The sequence below is a fragment of the Bufo gargarizans genome, chromosome 10, assembly GCF_014858855.1.
Source record: "Bufo gargarizans isolate SCDJY-AF-19 chromosome 10, ASM1485885v1, whole genome shotgun sequence".
Lineage (NCBI taxonomy): Eukaryota > Metazoa > Chordata > Amphibia > Anura > Bufonidae > Bufo > Bufo gargarizans.
The window spans coordinates 91636374-91651995 of record NC_058089.1 but is presented as its reverse complement, the minus strand read 5'-3'; the positions used below and the strand labels follow the sequence as shown (position 1 = coordinate 91651995).

Genomic DNA, 15622 nt, shown 5'->3' with positions numbered 1-15622 from the left:
AATTATGCAACAGTTTTATGAGTTTTGCTTTTATGACATTCCCTATATTGTAAAACTGACCTGTTACTTTTATTCTCCGGGTCAGTACGATTACAACCAAACCACATATGTATAGTTTTTCTTGCGTATTAGGCTACTTTCACACTAGCGTTTGATCGGATCCGTTCTGAACGGATCCGATCATAATAATGCAGACGGAGGCTCCGTTCAGGACGGATCCGTCTGCATTATTTTAGCATATTAACAGCTAAGTGTGAAAATAGCCTCGTACGGATCCGTCCAGACTTTCAATGTAAAGTCAATGGGGGACGGATCCGCCTGAAGATTGAGCCATAGTGTGTCATCTTCAAACGGATCCGTCCCCATTGACTTACATTGTAAGTCTGGGCGGATCCGCACGGATCCGCACGCCTCCGCACGGCCAGGCGGACACCCGAACGCTGCAAGCAGCGTTCAGCTGTCCGCCTGTCCGTGCGGAGGCGAGCGGAGCGGAGGCTGAACGCCGCCAGACTGATGCAGTCTGAGCGGATCCGCTCCATTCAGACTGCATCAGGGCTGGACGGCTGCGTTCGGGTCCGCTCGTGAGCTCCTTCAAACGGAGCTCACGAGCGGACAGCCGAACGCTAGTGTGAAAGTAGCCTAAATACTGAAAAAAAATGTTAACCTTGAAAAAAAAATTTTTTTTTCTTTTCATCCCCATATTCTGAACCCTATAACTTTTTTATAGCTACAGCGAGGAACAGAAGTATTTGAACACCCTGCGATTTTGCAAGTTCTCCCACTGAAATTCACATTGTAGGTGCATTCCCACTCTGAGAGACAGAATAAAAATAAAAAATTCAGGAAATCACATTGTATGATTTTTAAAGAATGTATTTTTCTTGCACTGCTGAACATAAGTATATGAGCACATAATAACACCTGAGAAACAGCAAGAATTCTGGCTCTAAAAGACCTCTTACTGTGCCTTTAAAAAGTCCACCTCTACTCCACTCATTAATGTTACTTAGGCTACTTTCACACTAGCGTTGTTTAAATCCGGCGTTCAATTCCGACACCGGAACTGCCCGCCGGACCTGGAAAAACGGATTACATTTGAATCCTAATCAGGATTTTGATCACAATGAAAAAAAATGCATTGGAAAAAACGGATCCGCCATTTATGGACTTTAACTTTTTTTTCAAATTTTTCGGGTTTAACATGCAAAAGCCGGGTCCGGTTTGACGGAACACACGGCGCCGGATCCGGCGTTAATGCAAGTCAATGAGAAAAAGGCCAGATCCGGCCTTCAGTCAAAGTGTTCAGGATTTTTGGCCGGAGGTGAAAATACAACATGCTACGGTTTTCTGAAAAGCCTGATCAGTCAAAAAGACTGAACTGAAGACATCCCGATGCATCCTGAACGGATTACTCTCCATTCAGAATGCATGGGGATAAAACGGATTAGTTATTTTCCGGATTTGAGCCCCTAGGACGGAACTCAGCGGCGGAAAAGAAAAACGCTAGTGTGAAAGTACCCTAAGTAGCACCTGTCTGAGCTCTTTAAAGACCCCTGTCCACCCCACAGTCAGTCAGATGCCAACTACTACCATGGGCAAGACCGAAGAGCTGTCAAAAGACATCAGAGACAAAATTGTGGACCTCCACAAGGCTGGATAGGGCTACGGGGCAACTGCCAAGCAGCTTGGTGAAAATAGATCAACTGTTGGAGCAATTGTTAGAAAAGGAAAGAGGCTAAAGACGACTGTCAGTCTCCCTGGGACTCCATGCAAGATCTCACCTCGTGGTGTATCACTGATGATAAGAAAGGTGAGGAATCAGCCCAGAACTACAAAGGAGGAGCTGGTCAATGAAATGAAGAGAGCTGGTACCACAATTTCAAAGGTCACTGTCGGTAGAACACTATGCAGTCATTGCAAATCATGCATTGCACGGAAGGTTCCCCTGCTCAAGTCATCACATGTTCAGGCCCGTCTGAAGTTTGCCAATGACCATCTGGATGATCCAGAAGAGGCATAGGAGAACGTCATGTAGTCAGATGAGACCAAAGTAGAACTTTTTGGTCGAAACTTCACTCGTCGTGTTTGGAGAAGAAAGAAGGATGAGTTGCATCCCAATAACACCATCCCTACTGTGAAGCATGGGGGTGGTAACATCATGCTTTGGGGGTGCTTTTCTACGAAGGGGACAGGACGACTGCACTGTATTAAGGAGAGGATGAATGGGGCCATTTATTGTGAGATTTTAAGAAACAACCTCCTTCCCTCAGTCAGAGCATTGAAGATGGGTCGTCGCTGGGTCTTCCAACATGACAACGACCTGAAGCACACAGCCAGGATAACCAAGGAGTGGCTCCGTAAGAAGCATATCAAGGTTCTGGAGTGGCCTAGGCAGTCTCCAGACCTAAATCCAGTAGAACATCTTTGGAGGGAGCTGAAACTCTGTGTTGCTCAGCAACAGCCCCGAAACCTGACAGATTTAAAGGAGATCTGTGTGTAGGAGTGGGCCAAAATCCCTGATAGTGTGTGCAAACCTGGTCAAGAACTACAGGAAACGTTTGACCTCTGTAATTGCAAACAAAGGCTTCTGTACCAAATATTAACACTGATTTTCTCAGGTGTTTAAATACTTATGTTCAGCAGTGCAAGACAAATACATTCTTTAAAAATCATACAATGTGATTTCCTGATAATGTTTTATTTTATTCTGTCTCTCAGAGTTGGAATGCACCTACAGTGTGAATTTCAGACCCCTCCATGATTTCTAAGTGGGAGAACTTGCAAAATCGCAGGGTGTTCAAATACTTCTGTTCCTTACTGTATTTGTACGGAGCTGTGTGAGGGCCCATTTTTTGAGGGGCAATCTGTACTTTTCATCAATACCATTTTGGGGTGTGTGCGACTTTTTGTGGAAAGTGAAGCTTTTGTGGAAGTGAAGCTACCAAAAAACGGCGAATCTGCAATTTTTTTTCGATTCGCTGTTTGCCATATGGGATAAATATTTTTATATTTTAATAGTACGGACGTTTTTGCACCCAGCAATGCCCATTATCTGTATTTTTTTTTTTATTGTTAATGGATTTAATATTTTTATTTTGAGGAAAGGGGGAGGAATTTTTTTGTTTTTAAATACTTTTTTTTTTCCCACTTCCAAAAGGGAACTATAACAAGTAATCATTAGATTGCTTTTCTTATGCACTCCAATGCACTAGCTCCATAGGGACTAATGTGCGTCAGATTCTGTTCATTCAGGAGGACAGAAGCTGCCGCACACTGCATCCAGCTCCCCCAGCGTGTGCTTCAAGGTTTTTGCTTACTGACCATGGCATCTGAAGAATTAAAAGTCCACAGTCGGTGTTATTGCCAGTCGTGGACATTAGTCCCTGTTTAAAACAGCAGGCACCCGCATGGCTATGGCGCTCGCTCCTCTCACGAGTGGCAGCCATCTTTAAAGTCCTGGCTAGCGCAAAACAGAATAAAATTCTGACATTGATGACCTATCCTCAGACATCCTCCGACACCTGGGATCCCCATGGATCAGTTGTTTGGGGAGGCTGTGGAACTCTGGTGAGCGTCACAGCCTCCTTGTAGCTTACCAAGCACAGTACCATCCATTGGATAGTGGCTGTGCTTGGTATCGCAGCTCAGCCCTATTCACTTGAATTTTGCACCTAGGCCACATGACCGAAGAACTTGACATCATTGGCCTAGGAAGAGGCTGCGGGTCTCACCAGAGCATCACGGTCTCTTCTACCCCCATTGATCAATATCAAAAAAAGCCCCTTTAATGTTGCCGCCATTTTACTTCAAGTTGGAGAGACCTATCCGATCCTCTTTTTTTTTTATATTTCTTTTCCTGAAAAACTTTGCACCTTTTTTTTTGAAACAATGTAACTGCTATAATTAGGCGCATTCCAAAAACCTATAAAAACCATACAAATGTTTCACGCAGTTGAAAAGCATTCTACATAGTTCCCTAACAGTAAACTATTTTACTCAATGAAGGGGTTATTACCGTCCCAAAATCATAAAAGAAAGTGTTATTTATTTATTTATTTGATAAAGTGATTAATAGAGAATCTGTCCCACAAACCCTTCCGTGACCTGACTCTGGATCAAAACTAACCACAGTAAAACGCTGCTTCCTCTGTAAAATGTGGAAAACACACACCCTTGGTAGCTTATGAAATTTAAGAAGGGCTTTTAAGACTGAGAAAGATGTATGTGTTCTTTAAGCTGTATTTAAACATCCAGACTTCATGGCCAAGCTTTATTCCTCCGTTAAAATGCTTAATTGCAGGGCAATGCACAAAATGCTTTGAGTCTGTGGTTTGTGTAACAGTCAAACTCCATTTTGGGCTGGCTCTGGGATCAGAATGCAAGACATGGTGGATTTTTGATGTTACTTGGCAGCACCGATCAAACTATAATCTGCTTGTAAAGATAACTGGTTTAAGGTTCTGGATAAACCTCATTTGATTATATTAAAAGTGGATCTTGGCTTCTTCTGAGTGCAGCAACATAAAAGATCTACTCCGAGAAAATGCTCTAACTTCTGTTGCATTTGGATAAATCCTGACACGGTTTTCTGCGACTCTGATCTTTGGCGGTGTGTCACAGCCATAGTGTAGCACTGCATGCACCCAGGGGTGGACTAGCCATAGACCCTACAGGGACATTTCCCGGTGGCCCCTCTCAGGTATATAATGATCTGATGCTCTCAACAATAATTAATGTAGAAGAATCAGGTTCTTATGCACTTGGCTGGCGGCCAAAGTTCCTTCCGAAATTCAACTGCATCGCCATCCTTAGGACAGTTAAACACTGCGACGAGGGTGGTGGCATTTTGTGCTGCAGTGTGGTATTTGGTTCTGCAGGGGTGTTTTTTTATGCTGCACTACAGTATTCCTGGCCCTGCTTACTTGTTCTGTCAATATGGACTTGCCTACAACATGGGGCCACTTTTAGGTTTCCACGGCCATTTTAAGTTGCATCACAACTAATAAAAGTGACTGGGGTTGCATCACGAACCGCAAATTGGTATTACTGTCGTATCAACCTGAGGGTCACAACATGCGAAAAACAATATTACTACATGCATGTTCACTTTCAAACAGCCATGGATCAACTGTTATCAGTGGTGGCTAGGGATGAGCGAATTGACTTCGGATGAAATATTCGAAGTCGATTCGCATAAAACTTCGTTCTAATACCGTACGGATCAGGAGCTTCGTACAGTATTAGAATGTATTGGCTACGATGGGCCGAAGTTATTGCTTCTTGAAGTCTCGCGAGACTTCACGCAATAACTTCATAAATTAATTTGTACTGTAAAAAAACATTTCCCGAACTCAGGTTCGGTTCCAAACGGTACCTTGGAACTGAACCCAAGTTCCGGAAATGTTTTTTTATAGTACAAATTAATTTATGAAGTTAAAGCGCAAAGTCTCGCGAGACTTCGCGAAGCAATAACTTCGGCTCATCAGAGCCAATACATTCTAATACTGTACAGAGCTCCTGCTATGTACAGTAATAGAACGCAGTTTTATGTGAATGGTGTGCACGACCAAGAAAGGGAAGCCATGCTTTCACTCTACAGGGGACCAGTAGTAGTGGGGATGGGACCCTCAGTGCTGGAACAGAGCACCATTGAACAGGTGAGTGGCTTCCTATTTTTATTTTAGACTAGGCTTAATTGATTTTAGCTTGGGGGGTTGGAGAACACCTTTAAAGGGCTTCTGTCAACCCCCCCCCCCCCCCCCCAAAACTCATTTTTCATTTTTGAGCATATTAAAATCCTTATTCGACGACTATTCCCTATATAGGGCTCTTACCTTGTTTTGTGGCTTCGTTTCAATAAAAATCGAGCATTTAAAATTTGCAAATGACTTCACTACCAGCAAGTAGGGCGTCTACTTGCTGGTAGCCGCCGCATCCTCCTTTTAAAAAAACGCCTCCCTCAGCAGGTTGATTGACAGGGCCAGCGAGCGCTCTCCTCCTTCGGCTGATCCTGTCAGCATTTCAAATCCCGCGCCTGCGCCTTACGTGTCTTCATTCGGCGCAGGCGCTCTGAGAGAAGGGCGCTCGCTTCCTCAGCACTCCCTCAGTGCGCCTGCGCCGATAATGTCACCTCTAAACCCGAAAGAGAAGACGTCATCGGCGCAGGCGCACTGAGGAAGTGCTAAGGAAGCGAGCGCCCTTCTCTCAGAGCGCCTGCGCCGAATGAAGACACATAAGGCGCAGGCGCGGGATTTGAATTGCAGACAGGGCCAGCCGGAGGAGGAGAGCGCTCGCTGGCCCTGTCAATCAACTGGAGGAAGGGGTGTTTTTTTTAAAGGAGGATGCGGCAGCTACCAGCAAGTAGACGCCCTACTTGCTGGTAGTGAAGTCATTTGCAAATTTTAAAAGCTCGATTTTTAATGAAACAAAGCCACAGAACAAGGTAAGAGCCCTATATAGGGAATAGTCGTCCAATAAGGATTTTATTATGCCCAAAAATGAAAAATGAGTTTTGGGGGGTGACAGAAGCCCTTTAAATGGGCATAGGCTTCAGTAGAGAGCAGCCCATGTTCAAGAGTGGCGACAATTCTGAGGAGAAAAAATCTCCTGGTGGGAGAGTAAGCAGGTAGAGGGGACAGCTATGTACTGTGGCCTCAGACATAGAACAGTTCCCTCTCCCACATTCAGGGGGAGTTGAATTACTAGAGGTGCAATTTAAGTAACTTTACAGTATGTAGCAATATAATAGGCTGATACCTTGCACTGCTGGAATTAGGATCCTGTAGTACAGATTTTATTGAGTCCCGATTTTCTTTATTACTTGACTTATCCAGATGAATCACTGTAGGATTATAAAACAAAAACGTTTAACACACAGACTTATACGAGACACCTTAAAAGTCAGAGCTTCAGTTTAAACTATGGGTAATAAAGATACTTTATATGGATTATTTTAAAAAGAAAAAAAATATTCAAGCTTTCACTATCCACTAAAATAGACAATAGGTGGATGTTTCTGTTTTCTGTAACCCACTTGTCAGCTTTACCTTATAGACTGGGGCAAGATGAGCAGAGTCATCTCATTTTCATTAGTGGGCAAATTATTAACTGGTTTATTTTTGCTGGAAGTCTAGATAAGGAAGATAAGGAAACGGTCTATACACACAAGATAATGCTCTGTATGTATCTCCCCTGTCATCTTCTGGTCTCAAGGGAAGGGGGATTCTGCTATGCCACTTTCTGTAGAGCAGAATATACATTTATTTCCACTGCCACAAAACATACAGACACCCATAAGAAAATATGTTAAAGAAGTATGTGTCTCCAATATGGCAGCTGGCAGGAAAGTTAAAAATGCAAACACATTATTTCTCTCCTATAGACTTAAATCTAATTAATGAAACAAGCACTAAATACATGAGACATTCCCATTAAAATACACACAACATTCTACTAAGTTCAAATGCCTTGCATTATGCTTACCAAGTATATACTGCTTCTAAGTATGGCAGCATGGCAGTTCCTATTATAAACCAGGGGCGGATTGGCCATAGACCCTACCAAAGAAGGCCAGCTTTTGGGGCAGTATATTGTGCTACACTATATTATTTGGTTCTCCTGGGATACTATTTTGCACTATGATATTGTTGACCCCACATACTTGTGTTGCCCCGCCTTCTGTTAATTTGGACCTGCCACTTTCATTTTTTTTTTTTCCAGGGCCACTTTAAGTTCCCAGTCCGCCCATAGCACAGGCAACACACGTCACACACTGCTTTCACAATACATTACCGCTGGAGTAATTGTAGTGGATCTTCTTCCCATTCGTGGGTTTTGGGAGGGAAACCGGGGTCTCTTCAGCTGGCAGATTGCACACTTTATATTCCACAAACAATCTCTTTATGGTTTCATTCTGTGCAGCTTCTGAATTGACATCCAAACCCAAGGATATGATCTCAATGTGGATTCTCTCTGACAACTATTAAGAGAAAAAAGAAGAAAAAAAGAAAAATGTCAAATCTCCACCTATATTTTATGTCTGAATATGCAAGAGTAAAGAATTTAATTTACTAAAATGATAACTGCTTTTATCTGTGGTCTATGTTCCATTACCTTCAGGTACAGTAGTTGAATACGTAGCTAAACCTCTATACCTGGATACTGGATCTGTCCAGAAACTCTGCACTCACCGAAAAAAACATGTCAACTATGAGGCATGAAAGTTGTGAAGAGCTGCAGAGAGAGTCTCCTGCTGAATGTATCTTCTAGTAAGTATACTTGTGTTTGTACTGCCCGTTACATAGTTGATACGGTTGAAAAAAGACATAAGTCCATCAAGTCCTTTCTATGGACTGGTGCCCAGAACTGAACTGTATATTCCAGATGAGGCCGCACCAACGCTTTGTAAAGTGGTAGTATTACATCCCTACCCCGCGAGTCCAAGCCTCGTTTAATGCATGATAATATCCTGGTGGCCTTAGAATCAGCTGATTGACATTGTATTCTGTAATTTAATCTACCATCCACAAGGACACCCAAATCCTTCTCTATAAGTGACTCTCCCAGTGTTACATCACCTAGGACATATGAAGCACAGAGATTATTACTGCCAAGATACAGAACTTTACATTTGTCCACATTGAACCTCATTTGCCAAGTCGATGCCCAATCACTCAGAGTGTTCAAGTCAGCTTGTAGTATATGGACATCTTCCAAAGACTGTATAGTTCTACATAGCTTAGTGTCATCTGCAAAACTAGAAATGGTGCTATTAATCCCGTCCTCGATATCATTAATAAATAAATTAAATAATAGAGGGCCCAGCACTGAACCTTGGGGTGCACCACTTATAACCCGGGACCATTCTGAATAGGAATCATTGACCACAACTCTCTGGACACGGTCCTTCAGCCAGTTTTCAATCCAATTACAAACTATACTTTCCAAGCCTATAGGTCTATAGTTACCTGTTAAGAACCTTGATTCTTTTTTGAATATGGGCACCACATTTTCCTTGTGTCAATCACTGGGAACTGTACCAGTACCTAGAGAATCTTTAAAAATTATAAACAGGAGCACAGCAATGACTCAACTGAGCTCTTTGAGAACTCTTGGGTGTAATCCATCTGTACCCGGAGCCTTGTTTACATTTACCCTATTTAACTTATCCTGAACCATATCTACAGTTTGCCAATTGAGTATATTACTGGATGCACTAACAGCCCCAGCACCACAGATATCGGCTCCTTTCTCTTCTTTTGTATATACAGAGCTAAAAAAAACATTTAGTAACTCTGCCTTTTCCTTATCTTCAGTGACTACCCCCCCTTTACCATTATTTAGGGGACCTACCTGCTCGGACTTGTTTATATATTTAAAGAATTTATGGGAATTTGTTTTGCTCTCTTTTGCCACCTGCTGTTCGTTTTCTATTTTTGCTAATTTTATCTCCTTTTTACAGATTTTATTAAACCCTTTGTAATCTTTAAACGTTACAGCTGACCCCTCAGATTTGTATTTTTAAATGCCCTTTTTTTTGTCTTTTATTGCCCTTTTTACAGTAGCTATAGGCCATGGGCAATTACTCAATGTAGATTTAAAGCTCTCCCATTTATCCTCAGTATTATTATGTGACAGTAGCTGCTCCCAGTCTATTCCCTGAAACGCTGCCCTCAACCTAGGGAAATTAGCCTTTTTAAAATTCAGAGTTTGATTAGAGAGTGAGAGTTTTAATGGTTGAAATAATGTAATTTTTTCCCTTAATTTTGATCTCTTGAGATCACTTGTCTTTCCTCCTGTCCTGTCTGCTAATGACTAGCTGATGCCTGTTTGTTGCACGAAATGATAACTTTTTGGTCATCATAAAAAATTCTTGCTGATTGGTGTTGAGTGAAGCTAAGCATTCGAAGCAGAGTTAGGACCGAAGTTTTGGAAAACTTTGACTTGCAACGAAGCCGAATTTCCTCGCACTTTGTAGTTACGTATCAGGTTTTCCCAAAGTGAAAGTAAGAAGCCTGGGAACGCAAGATCACCCATAATCCGGTGCAGCCAGCTAATCCTCAGCCATCCACTGTGACGTCACAGTCCTATAAAAGCCTCGTTCCGCATGGTCTCCTCCATTGTCCTGTGAGCTGAGCATAGGAAGAGGCAAAGGCTAATGCGCTAGGAAAAGTGTTGCTGCAATAATCCAGTGGCCATGTTTGATCCATCCACCATGTTCTTCCATCCTGTCTTAACCTTTATCATTTTAAAAGCAAAATAGAACTAGGTTCATAGTAGGGAGGGATCCTGGACCTTATGGAGGGATTCACATGAGATTATGGTCATCCCTGTTGTGGATCCCTAATTTGTATTGCTCTGAGGAAGGTTTTCCCGCCTCACTGCTGTGTGCCACGTCTGGTACCATCACATAGGAGGATAGGAGCTGCTGCATACACGCTCCGACGGGGAAGGGGGGTTGGGGGGTGTAGCACACCTGGATGACCCAGGCATCTCAAGGGTTAAAAGTCTGCAACCGGTATTACGGCAGGTCGCAGACATTAGTGCTGGGTGTCTGCTCTTTCCAAGTGGGAAGAATATGATTCGGCAGAGTGGCCTGGGTATATCTGATTTATAGCGATTCGTGATGAATTAAATCATAACAAATTGAATTTCTTGGCGAACTTTGGTGAAGCTGCCAAATTAAATTTTTCAAAACTTCGCTCATCTCTATTGCCGATCGTGCAGTTGCTGCATGTTTACATTGCCCAATCACTGGCTGCATTTGCAAGGGATGACAATTTTTTAATGCGATAATCTTCCCCATGTAAAAGGTCCTTTAGAGAAGACCTTTATTTGTCACTGTAAATTCACACAACAAAATTAGGTTTTTTTAGCCCACAGAGATAGCCAAAGACAATCCCCATATACAAAATCCATATGCATATGAGCCTGTAGGAGCAATGGAGGTGTTGCTGTTACACCTAGAGGTTCAGCAGTCCCGCCAACTGCCATACCCCCTACACTTTGATTGACTTTAGGACCAGGTGTGATCACGTTTACACTGCCTGGCCCTGTCAATCAAATTGCAGAGGGTGCGGCAGTTGCAGAGAGAGCAGAGCCTCTAGGTGTAATGGCAACACCACCATTGCTCCTAGAGGCTCATTTGCATATATTAAAACATAATTATTCTCAGCAATATGGGCCCAAATGAACACAGATGCCTTCAGCTGCCAAGCGCACATGTAACAGGTCAGCCAGTGTCATAGGTACAAATCTGCTGACAGATGCCCTTTAAATGCAGTAATAACATCAATGACACCACAATACTATAGGCATAAATCATGTGCAATATAACAGCACATCCACATCACTGCTTAAGTGCATCTGTGCACTAATCATATACATGTCACAATTCAATAGACAAGCCAAGACTGCAAGCCAGTACTCCCGCCGATGGAAAAAAAATATTTCTCAATCTATTGGCATGTGTTTTAGGAACCCTATAGGGGAGATTTATTAAAAGTGCTGTAACGGAAAACTGGATTAGTTGCCCATAGCAACCAATCAGATCCCACCTTTCATTTTTCAGAGCTCCTTTGGAAAATGAAAGTTGCTGTGGGCAACTAAACCAGTTTTCCTTTACACCCGTTTTGATGAATCTCCCTCTATATCTTTTTCCTGATGGTTAGGCCTCATGCACACGGCCGTTTTGGCGGCTCGGATGCGGACCCATTCACTTCAATGGGGCTGCAAAAGATGCGGACAGCACTCAGTGTGCTGTCCGCATCCGTTGCTCCGTTCCGCAGCCCCGCTAAAAAAAATATAACATGTCCTATTCTTGTCCACGCTTTGCGGACAAGAATAGGCATTTATATCGAAGGCTGTCCGTGCCGTTCCGCAAATTGCGGAACGCGCACGGACACCACCCGTGTTTTGCGGACCGCAAAACACACCACGGTCGTGTGCATGCGGCCTAAAAATTTGAAAAAGTTGTGACCTGGATGAGTTAAATCCCTAAACATGTATTCCCTATCCACAGCAAAGGAGATAAGTGACTGATTGGCGGGAGTCCACCACCGGAGCCCCCCTGATCAAGAGTGTTATTCAAGCATGCTGCCAGAAACAGCAGTGCACGTGACCACCGCTCCAGTGAAAAGGGGGAAGGCAGGACCCCCATTATCGTGATCTCATGGGCTGTATCGGTCAGACCCCTACCGATCAGTCACTTATATACCATACTGTGGATATGGGATGTGTTTCTCATAGGACAACCCCTTTAAAACTCACATCAGTGCTTAAAGGAGCTGTCCCCTGAAGGACATTAACTACTTCAGGATAGGTGCTAATGTCGTGATCATGGGGGGCCCCAATACTCGGACCTTCATGACCTCACACTCCAAAGTCTATGGGGCTGATGCCTGGCAGTCTCCGTTGGCCAAACAGACCATGAATGGACAGGGTGCATAGGAGACCACCGCTGCATTCAAACTCCTGCTCACTAAGGTTGTGTAGTGAGGAGAAACTTGGCATCCTTGTCCTGGTGAATGGTGGACTTGCTGGCCACATAGGAGATAACTGTCTTTTGTGAGGAAATCCCTTTAACTGGAAGTGGCACTGTGCAGGCGATCTTGGATTTGTAGATATTTTACAGCACAATACCTACATTTTTTTTATGCTGATTGTTCTAGACAGATGCACAAAATCTGGCAAGCAAGACCTCATGAAATGGAACAGATCTGATTTATGGCAGCTCATGTGGAAGCAGATGATTTCTTCCCGACATCCAAACTGGGTTAATTGATTATCCAATACATTTGTGTATGAATAATCTTCTCCTTAACTATTTGTCACTTTTAAAGCGGAGGCAAACCTTGAGTCTTATGAATATTGTCTTCCAAAGTATCTAATATATAGAATTTCAAGCGAATTTCATGAATGTTTTAGTAGAATTATGTTCAGCTCAGGCATAAAATGTGGATGAAAGTTGCAGCGCCTTCCTCACTGCTGTCCTCAGCCCGAGGTAATATACAGAGATGGTATGGCTGGATCTGAGCGTAGGATCATTTATTTGCAGGGAATATCAGGTTACACAAGAAGCTCGAAAAATTACAGAGCAAATGGATATGCTGTCAAGGGTACTTTTTTGTGGGTTTATAGTTTTAAACACAGAAGCCTTTCCTGGTGTGTAATGAGCAGAGGGCTGCCAAGGACCTTTCAAAGATCCACACTAAAAATGTAAATAACAGAGGACCTTGAGCACCGAGTGAAATACTATTCAAATAAATTCTCCAATTGAGAAAATATATAAATGAAGCTGAGGTACGTGGAATACCACAAACTTTGGGGGGAAAAAAATAATAAGAAGAAGAATGCATGGACCCCCTTCTATGATCCACAGCACTGGTCCTGATCTGATGGACCCAGCCTGTCCATAGGATGACCATTCATTTGAACCATAGGTTATCTCATTTCCAACTGCTGCAAGGTAAATGTATAGCTGGCCAGTAATAACCACTGATGACTGGTCGTTTCAGAAGCCGGCTTAAATTTTCTGGAGGGGCTGTCAAGATGGTTTTTGTAGGTCTTGCTGGGATGTATCCCATTGAGAACGTGCTCCCACCCACAGAGTTTTGGAGAACTGCTTCCTAATCTACTGTTTAGTGTTGAGCGGACTTGTCAAGTTCGGCGTACAAGGTTCGGGTTATCTAAGAATTCTGTTATAGATTCCGCTACCACGGACCATCTGTGGTAGGGGAATCCATAACGGAATTCTTAGATAACCCGAACCTGAACCTTGTACGCCGAACTTGAAAACACTTGAAAGTTCGCTCATCCCTACTCCTGTTTACTATGTGTAAGAATCTGTGACACAAAATTATGTATTATGGATCTGTGCAACACACCATAAGAATGTTATTTGCAATATATAGCAATTTTTAACTAGTTTTTTTGCTTAAGGTTTTTTTTCCGGGTGTTTAATATTGATGACCTATTCTCAGGATCGGCTGTCCTTGGTATTGAAGCTCGGACCCATTCACTTGAATGGGGCTGAGCTGTGCCTAGGTCATGTGACCAATGAACTTGAAATCACATGGCCTAGGAAGAGGCTGTGGCCTCTTCAAACAGCTCATCAACAGGGGTGCCTGGGGTTGGACCCCCCCACCACCAATCTGATATGGATGACCTATCCTGAGGATAGGCCATCAATATTAAACTCCCGGACAACCCCTTTAAAAAGTCTTTGCTTCTTTTAGTCCTTGAGTATAGATCCCGGAGGATCAGGCAAGAAACACACCAAACTCAATCAGAGAGAGAAAATGCACACACCATAGACTGCACGATCCTGGGAAAGTGAAGAAACCCTTCCACTACCCTACAGCAACCGGGAGTCAGGCATTAACCCTTCCACTACCCTAGCACCAGTACCTGGTTCTTATAGCCCATCATATCTAGCCGCCCATATCCATAATTAACAGAAGCCCATCTTTTCTTAGCATGCACCCCACCCAAGAACATCATAAAAGGTGGCAGTAGGATTTACGGTCTTTTAAAGTAAAATGGACTCGCGTTACTGCTTTGTAAACATTCCTAACCGGCGCTGATATTTTACAGCAGAAGAAAAACATCCGCGCAGGAAATTTAATTAAAAGTGAGCTGATATTTAATAAAAATGAACGGCTCCGAATCAAACTTGTTTGCCTCGTATACAAACCTGCTGGTGACAGTTTGCAGATTTGGACTATTACAATAGAAGGCGGCTTTGAGATGATTTATTTGGAAATGTTTTTATTATATGGACTAAGACGGAGGAGCCATTTAAAACGACAATTTTCACAGCTGTCAGGCTGACTGAATATTTGATGTGTGCAGGCTTCTCCTCTCCTATAAATGAGACATTTCCTTTCATCTTGTACCCTAACACGCGTTACCTAAACCCCCCAAATCTGAATATTTCAATAAGGTTCTTTCATTATTCACTAGGTTCATGGAAATTTTACTAGGGCAACCACATTTTTCTGTCGTTATGCATACAGGTACAAGCCTTCAGCTGGCAATATTACCGCGATTAGCATAGTTTGATGAAATATTTAAAAGGTTTTCTTTTTTTATTTATTATTTTATTACTCTAAAACCTAATAAATCAAATGACTGCCAAATGCCATTAAGGTGACACTCTGACTGCAATGTGCTTTTCATATTCAAATTTGAAAACAGGGCTGATGAAAGAGCGTGCGGATCTCCCCGGCTGCTGCCTGCGCACAAACATTATATGTATATATGAGAGGGGGGGAGGGGGTGTTCCTATTAAATATAGGCTAACGCAAATGAGGAGCAAGCATGTGCATTGGTGTGTGTTCATACAATGTTTGTGTTAATATCATAATTGCAAATATTTCTGATTAAATCACTGCTTTTTTCATCAAAATATTTGTATTATAATAATTAGAGATGAGCGAATTTCAGGTTATGAAATTCATTCACGCTTCGTTTAGTGGTAAAAGCAGAATTGCGTTATGGATTCCGTTACCACAGACCATAACACAATTCTCTGATGGAATACATAACGGAAACGGGACGGATCAGTTTTGCAGCCCATAGACTTCTATTATGATGGAATGAATAACGGAATGCCTCTAAAGGC

The 15622-nt window shown here is 42.7% G+C and overlaps 1 protein-coding gene across 1 annotated transcript in view; it reads right to left on the bottom strand.

Annotated features, from left to right (window-relative positions):
* RPGRIP1L (RPGRIP1 like) overlaps positions 1-15622 on the bottom strand; it is a 152982-nt gene that overhangs the window by 5662 nt on the left and 131698 nt on the right. Inside the window, exons 24-25 of the mRNA XM_044270688.1 lie at positions 7792-7978; positions 6757-6841 (exon numbers count right to left, since the gene is read on the bottom strand). Coding sequence (XP_044126623.1) covers positions 6757-6841; positions 7792-7978 — 272 coding nt within the window. The remainder of the gene's footprint in view (positions 1-6756; positions 6842-7791; positions 7979-15622) is intronic.